This window comes from Coffea arabica, chromosome 4c (genome assembly GCF_036785885.1).
Source record: "Coffea arabica cultivar ET-39 chromosome 4c, Coffea Arabica ET-39 HiFi, whole genome shotgun sequence".
Lineage (NCBI taxonomy): Eukaryota > Viridiplantae > Streptophyta > Magnoliopsida > Gentianales > Rubiaceae > Coffea > Coffea arabica.
Window position 1 is genome coordinate 14206867 of NC_092316.1, and position 8526 is coordinate 14215392.

Here is an 8526-nt window from a genome sequence, read left to right on the forward strand (position 1 = left end):
AATTCAATAGCTTCATGAGGAGCTTGCAGGGGGAAAAAGGAATTCTAGGCCAATCTGCTAATTCATCTGAGCGCCATCTTCATCAAACACTTAGGAAAGGTCCAGAAGGAAGCAATCCTTTGTTGGGAGAGAAGAGTCGTTTCGCAATCGGAGTTCCCAAATTGGAATTCCCCAGCTTTGGAGGCTCCAATCCTCGCGAATGGACCCGGAAATGTGAGAAGTTTTTTCAACTATACCAGATTCCAGAAGGTCAGCAATTGGATGTAGCTGAACTGCATCTAGAAGGCAAGGCTGACCTATGGTACCAAAGCTTTAAGAAGGATCGAGGAGTAGTGCAGTGGGAAGAGTTTGCCTCAGAACTTTGTAGACGATTCGGGGATATAGGAGGAGAAGACGTGGTTGAGGAGTTCAACAAGTTGTACCGGGATTCATAATTATTGGCATATCAGGAAAAGTTTGAGGAATTAAGAGCTGCCGTCATGGTGAAGCTCCCTCTCCTTTCTGAGTCATATTATGTTTCTAGTTTTTTGAGTGGACTAAAGGAGGAGATCAAGGCTGCTGTGAAGATGCACATGCCCCAGACTTTGCAATCAGCATTCGAAAAGGCTAGGTGGCAAGAGCAGTATTTGAGTATCATCTTAAAGCAGAATAAAACACCAGTGAAGGTATCTCCACCAATTTCTTCTGGTAGCAGACATACTCACCTTAATGATCTGAGCCACAAGAAACCTGCAGCTCAGGTGTTCGAGAACAGTATTAAGAAGGATTCTCCTCAAGGCTATAAGAGAATCTCTCCTACAGAATTTCAGTATAGGAAGGATCACAACCTGTGCTTCAGATGTGGGGGAAAGGTTTTCCCCTGGACATATCTGTAAGAATAGAGGTATACATTTAGTGCTAGCAGATGAAGAAGGATTGCTGGACACTGAAGTAGACGAAGAAGAAGGAGAAATTATTGAGTATCAAGGGAACAAGTCTGGCAGAGACATAGCCTTCTCACTACACTCAGTCTCAGGACACATGTTTTCCAATACCATTAAGATGCTAGGACACTTTAAGGGGCACAATTTATCCATTCTGCTAGATGGGGGGAGTACCAACTGTTTTATTAGATCAGCCATTGCTCAACTACATCCTGATTGTCTGCAGAATCATAAGCCTTTCAAGGTGAGGATAACGGATGGAAAGGAGTTAACATGCAATCAGTGGATTCCAAATATGAAATGGGATATGCAGGGACACAACTTCACTCAGAATGTATATGTGTTAGACTTAGAGCCATATGATTTAATTCTCGGGGTAGATTGGATGAAACATTACGGTCCAATGACTTTTGATTTTAAGGAGCTAACATTATCCTTTGATAAGGAAGGTGAAACTGTGTTGCTGCAAGGGGATGCACACACGGCCAAGGTGAGGATGAGGCAGGGGACAGCAGCACAAAAGTATATCAGGAACAAAATCAGGACTTCTTTGTAGCACTCTTGCATGATCAGAGTACAGCACAATCAGGTAACTCCTGTACCAAAATCTATTACTCAATTGCTTGGCCAATACCAGGACATCTTTAAGGAACCTACGTCTTTACCCCCTGTCAGAGAACTAGACCACCAAATACCCCTCATGCCTGATGCTAAACCCTTCAAAATTAACCCCTACAGATATCCTCACATGCAGAAATCAGAAATAGAAAGGCAGATCAAAGACCTGCTGCAATCTGGTATCATACAGCCCAGCCACAGCCCCTTTGCATCTCCAGCTCTCCTAGTCAAAAAAAAGGATGGAAGCTGGAGGTTGTGCATTGATTATAGGCAGCTCAACAACCTTACCATCAAATATAAATTTCCCATTCCTATCATCGATGACCTGTTTGATGAACTACACAATGCAAGGATATTTTCTAAACTAGATTTACGGTCAGGTTACCATCAAATTCGTATGAATCCCTCTAATGTTCCTAAAACAGCCTTTAGAACTCACTCTGGCCTTTATGGATACCTAGTGATGCCTTTTGGCCTCACAAATGCTCCTGCAACATTTCAGGCCTTAATGAATTCCATATTTGAACCTTTCATCAGAAAATTTGTGCTTGTATTTTTTGATGATATTCTTGTTTATAGTTCAGACCTGAATAGCCATCTTAAACACCTATCCCTTGTCCTTAAAACCTTGAGAACTCATTCCTTACATGCTAAGATGTCTAAATGTTCTTTTGGTCAAGATAAAATTGAGTATTTGGGACATGTAGTTACGGCTGAGGGTGTTTCTGCTGATCCTACTAAAGTAGAGGCAATGTTGTCCTGGTTAGTTCCTGGTAACATTAAGGCTCTTAGAGAGTTCCTTGGATTGACTGGTTACTACAGGAGGTTTGTTAAGGACTATGGAAAAATAGCAAAGCCCCTAATTGAGTTGCTTAAAAAAGATAGTTTCATCTGGAATGAGGCAGCTACATCAGCTTTTGAGCAGCTCAAGGTGGCTATGACACAGGCTCCTGTACTGGCTTTGCCCAACTTCTCCTTGCCCTTTGTATTAGAAACGGATGCAAGCCAAACAGCCATGGGGGCAGTACTGATGCAGCAAGGGAGACCACTAGCATTTATGAGCCAAGCTTTAGGAAAAAAAATCAGTCACTGTCCATTTATGAAAAAGAATTGCTATCTCTAATCACTGCTGTGGGAAAATGGAGGCATTACTCATTGGGATCTCATTTCATCATCAGAACCGACCATGAGAGTCTGAAATATTTGCTGGAACAAAAGATCACTACTTCCCTACAGCAGAAATGGCTTGCTAAATTGATGGGATTGGACTATGAAATCCAATACAAGAGAGGCAAGGATAATATAGTTGCAGATGCTCTTTCTAGAAGGCAAGGAGGTACTACAGGAAGAAGCAAGTAGGAAGGTGACAAGGAAATTCACTCTATATATGCAATCAAACCTCTATGGCTGTCAAAGGTATCAGAGAGCTACTTGGGAGATGACAAGATCAAAGAAATATTAATAGCTCTAGCAATCGAAGGCTCTAGTACACCTGATTACTCCTACCTTCAAGGGATTATCAGATACAAGGGGAGGGTATACATTGGAGTTACCAGTGATCTTAGGAAGCAACTTGTTAGTTGTATGCATGATTCTGCAGTTGGAGGCCACTCGGGCAATCAGGGAACATACCAAAGGTTGAAGAGTTATTTCTTTTGGCCAGGAATGAAAAAGGAAGTAGAAGCATATGTTCAGGCTTGTGACATCTGCAAGAGAAGCAAAAATGAGCAAGTTAGTTACCCAGGCTTACTATAACCTCTCACAATACCAGAACAAGCTTGGCAACATATCTCAATGAATTTCATCGAAGGCTTGCCAAAATCCTTGGGACATGAGGTCATCATGGTGGTGGTGGATAGGTTTACTAAATATGCACATTTCATATCCATGGGGTCTCATTTCACAGCAAAGAGTGTTGCACTAGTGTCTTCGAACAGATCTATAAACTGCATGGATTGCCAGTGGATATTGTTTCTGATAGGGACAAGATTTTCACCAGTTTGTTTTGGCAGGAGCTTTTCCATCAGGTGGGAACTACCCTTAGTTTCTCATCCTCATATCATCCCCAATCTGATGGATAGACTGAGAGAGTAAATCGATGTCTGGAAACTTACTTGAGGGCTATGTGTTTACAACAGTCTGGCCACTGGAAGAGATGTTTGCCTGCAGCTGAGTGGTGGTACAACACTAATTTCCATTCAAGTTTACAGATGACACCCTTCCAAGCACTCTATGGTTAAAAACCAACACAGCTCTGCCTACAACCAGACAACACCCAAGTAGCTGCTGTGAAAGACTGGTTATCTGAGAGAGTCAATTGGAATACCCTATTGAAGGAAAATCTGCTGCATGCTCAGAACCATATGAAACAATTTGCAGACAGGCACAGGACCGACAGGGCATTTGTCGAAGGGGATTGGGTTTACCTGAAGCTACAGCCTTATGGACAAATCACTGTGGCTATTCGAAAAAATTTGAAGCTGGCAGCTAAGTATTATGGACCCTATCAGATTGAAAAAAGGGTTGGAGCACTAGCCTATAAACTCAAGCTGCCTCCGGGAGCTGCAATTCACCCTGTATTTCATGTTTCGCTTTGAAAACCCTCCACAAAAGGTGCTCCAGCTAGCACCCCAGCCAAGTGAGGAAGGCTCTTTTGCTATCATCCCTTCCTCTATACTGGATCGCAGATGGATTGATAGGGGTAGACACAAAGTAGAACAGATTTTGGTACAATGGAAGGACTTACAGAAGGATGATGCAACGTGGGAAGACCTGTCAGTCATCAGGAGTCAATTTCCTGATTTCAATCCTAGAGACTAGGATTGTTTTTAGGGGAGGCAAATGTAATGATTCCGCAGGAAATAAGACAAAAATAGTTAACCAAATTCTGTTAGCCAAATACTACCTTGCTGGAATTGTTATAACGGCTACCACTTGCAGAAGTTGGTTATTGATTAGTTAGTGAGGAAGCTTTCTATTAATAGGCCAATGCTAATGTAAAGATGCATGCGATATTTTGATCATTGAGAATACAACTTTCCCGCTACTTTCTATTCAGTCTGCTTCCCCCACTTTTCCTTTCAACCTTTCTCTTCATCTCTTTCTATATTTCTGTTCGTTAGCTGAATCAACCAATTCCCAACCATTACAACCACATGTGGCCAAGGCAGTAACAGTCAGTAAGGGAGATTCCACGAAGCAAGGTACTGTGTCTCAACCATACAAGAGAATCACCCCCACTGAATTCCAATACAAGAAGGACAACCATTTGTGCTTTAAATGTGGAGCAAAGTTTGGACCAGGTCATATGTGTAAGGACCAGGGGGTACACATGATTATTGCTACAAATTTAGAGGACGGGGTAGATGAGGAGGAGGTGATAGAATACATGGGTAGTGGGAACAAACAGGAGGTCGAACTATCCTTACATTCACTCACAGGGAATCTGCTCTTTAGCACCATTAGGTTGTTAGGGAAGGTTAGAGACTCTGAAATTTCTATTCTATTGGATGGAGGTAGTTCGAATTGTTTCCTTAAGAAGACAGTTGCACGAAGGTGGCAGGAGCTTATCCGGCAACACAAACCTTTCAAAGTCAAAATTGTTGATGGTCAGGAACTTTTTTGCAATCAGTGGATACCCAATTTCCAATGGAGCATGTAGGGACAAAAATTTTGCCACAGTGTGTACCTATTAGATTTGGAGCCCTATGATCTAATCATAGGGGTGGACTGGATGAAAGCCTACAGCCCACTAATATTTGATTTTAAGCAACTGCAGGTCTTTTAAAGTAAGGATGGTGACATGGTGACACTGCGGGGGGATGAAGGTACTGCAAACACCAGGATGACTCAGGGAGAGGTGGCCAAAAGATACATGAGGAAGAAACTCAAGCAAGCTGTGCAGGCCTGCACGATCAGTATAGCTCAGTCACAGGTAAACACCACTCCAAATATTCTAGAACCTATGTTGATTGAGTTCCAGGATGTGTTTAGTAAGCCTAAACAATTACCCCCTAAAAGATCATTTGACCATCAAATCCCCTTGAAAGCTGATGCAAAACCATTCAAATTAGCTCCTTATAGATATCCCCATGTCCAGAAAACTGAGATAGAAAAACAAGTCAAGGAGATGCTGCACAGTGGCATCATCCAACCTAGTCACAGTCCCTTTGCTTCACCTGTCCTATTGGTCAAAAAGAAAGATGGAAGTTGGAGATTTTGTATAGACTACAGGCAACTTAATTCCCTAACCATTAAAGATAAATTCCCAATTCCCATTATAGATGATATTTTAGATGAACTTCATGGAGCTAAAGTCTTCTCCAAGATTGATCTAAGATCTGGTTACCACCAGATTTGCATGAACCCCTCGGACATTCCAAAGACAGCTTTCAAAACTCACTGTGGGCTCTACGAATTTCTAGTTATGCCATTTGGGCTTACCAATGCTCCAGCTACATTCCAGGCCCTCATGAACTCAGTGTTTGTGATAGGTTGCAATTTTACCATTTATTTTATTATTAATTTCCCATATTATCTGACCTAATGTGGATTAATCGCTAGATTCTACTCACTTTTGATATTTTACATTCATTTCAGGGAGTAGAATGAAAATATGATAATAAGTGCCAATTTAACAGGAAAAGAGCCCAAATGACAGAGCTTATCCCAGGGGCATTATTGGCAAAGGAACACCTGAGCCCATTTTGGTAATTACCGCAAAGGCTAGGACGGCTGGAGGGCTTCTTCTTGTTGATAGGAGCCGCCGCACAGGGATCTTGGTTAGTATTTAGATAGAAGAAGAATTGGAGAGGAGGACTATCGGGGGAGAGCTTTTGCTCTCTGCCTTTTCTTTTGTTAGTTTAGGAATAGCTTCTCTTACGCATGGAGAGGAGCACCAGCTTAGCTTTTTGAATTGTTGACTTTTCCTTAGTTTCTTGCAAGTGGAGTTCTCCTGCGGATGGCAGGAGCAATTAGGAAGACATTATTGTATCACACTCTGCAACTTTGCTTTGCTTTACAACTTTGACCGAATTGAATTTGTGCATTTCCCTATTGATGGCTGCGGTTTCCTCTTCAATTTTGCATGGGATTTGTTCACGGAAAATGAACTAATTCCCTTTGTCTAGTCAAGGGACAACGGATGCTTTGGGTCGCCTAAAACTGTGAGATCGATTTAATTTTATCTTTTTCTCTTATTTATTGGTATTTGCATATTCTCTGATTGTAGTGCTTATGGTTGTTTAATTAATTGATTGTCTTGGATCCGGATAATTAGTTAATTTAATAATCTATTGTCAATTGAGGTGTTAAATCCGTAATTGTTTAATTACCTCAAAATAGTGACAACTGGCATGATTAGATTCGTGTCAGGGGGATACGCGGGCTAATCTAAAATAACCCTGGTAGTGCGTTACTTGGTTAGAATAGGGCTCCTCTAATACGTAAGGCAATTGGGGAATTAAATTCTACGGGCGTACCTAGGATTATTTCTCAATTAGAGCAGTGATTAACGGGCGTACCTTGATCACCGACACAGTAAGGAGGGGTTGACTGTCATCGCTTGTTTGGTAGTTATAACCTATTTATTAGTAAATAATTGGAATTGCCTTTGTTTATCGATGATCAATTAGGTGAACCATTGCTGAAGTTATTCCTTGGCTAGATCCTTAATTATCACTCATTAGATTTTAGTAATTTGTTATTTAATTTCTAGTTAGCTATTTTATTTTTATTATTTTACTTTTAGTTGAATTGTTTAAATTGTCACCCCTGAGATAAAAACACCCCCTTGTCACTGAGAATTCGAAAAGAAACAATTACTCCCAGTCCCTGTTGATTCGACCCTACTTACCGCTATCTACAGAAATTATTTTTAGTTTGAGCAGGTTTTATTATTGCACAGGTTTCGACAACCTGTCAATTTTTGGCGCCGCTGCCGGGGACTGGTGTCAGATTAATTTGTTTCCTTTTGAGTTCATTTTGTTTTCATTTTTTATTTATTTTTTCTCTTATTTTTTTTGATATAGTTTATGGCTTCTAACACTCCGTATTTTGGTGATGTATTGGATTTTATTTCCGGGCAAGGCGATGAGATTTGTTTTTTTCCTGAGTTGTCTTATGCAGAGGCAGTAAATTCTATTAGAAAAAGAATGGCTGCTGCAACATGTAAAATTTGTTATGCCCGGGATCATTCAACCAGTATGTGCCCCGAATATCAAGATAATCTGAGTGTCCCACTCAATAATTATGGAGATTTTTCACCCTGGTCTCAAACGTGGTATGACCCTTATTCAAACGGGTATGATCAAGGATGGTGGGATAATTCCAATTTTGATTATGCGACCGGGCCAATGAATTTTCAACAGCAAGAGTCTCAGCAATCATCCTCCGTGTCAGGTATGTCTCTTGAAGAAATGATGGGATTACTAATTGCTAATTCAAATCGATTTCATCAGGAGACACAAGCGAGCCTAAATCGATTTCATCAGAAGACACAAGCGAGCTGTCGCCACCTGGCGGATCAAATGCGTCAATTGACATCCAGGATAGAGCGATTAGCTTCTCACCTTGAAGAATTGCCCTCACAAACTAATATCAATCTTGAAGGAGATGAGAGTGCAATTATCCGGCCAAATGACATGGAACTGCAAGAGTTTCAAGGAAACAGATTTAAAGATGTAGTTGAAAAGGAAGTTGAAGTGCAAAAAATGAGACTCCAGGATCAACTCATTCAAGTGAATGAATCCAGTGAACAATCTCCAAATACGGTGACATTTTCTCCATTCTTTCATCAATATTCTCCTGACTCTTATTCTTCAATTCCTGTTAATGAAATTGACTTTATTATACCAGACAATTTTGAATTTCATGACAGGAATAAATTAAGAGTAGCGATGGCGAGATATCTTGAACCAATAAATGCAAGTGGGGGAGGAGTGAATGGAGAATGCAAATTATCATCGACTCGTTTGGCGCCATTCAC

The 8526-nt window shown here is 40.9% G+C and overlaps 1 protein-coding gene across 1 annotated transcript; it reads left to right on the forward strand.

Moving 5' to 3' along the window:
* The first annotated feature begins 479 nt into the window (after positions 1-479).
* Positions 480-5202, forward strand: LOC140004701 (uncharacterized). Its single transcript, XM_072044841.1, has 9 exons — positions 480-753; positions 839-1413; positions 1561-2565; positions 2778-2877; positions 2965-3272; positions 3479-3568; positions 3680-3776; positions 3921-4117; positions 4600-5202. The coding sequence occupies exons 1-9, from the start codon at positions 480-482 to the stop codon at positions 5200-5202; spliced, it is 3249 nt and encodes a 1082-aa protein (XP_071900942.1).
* The last annotated feature ends 3324 nt before the right edge of the window (positions 5203-8526 follow it).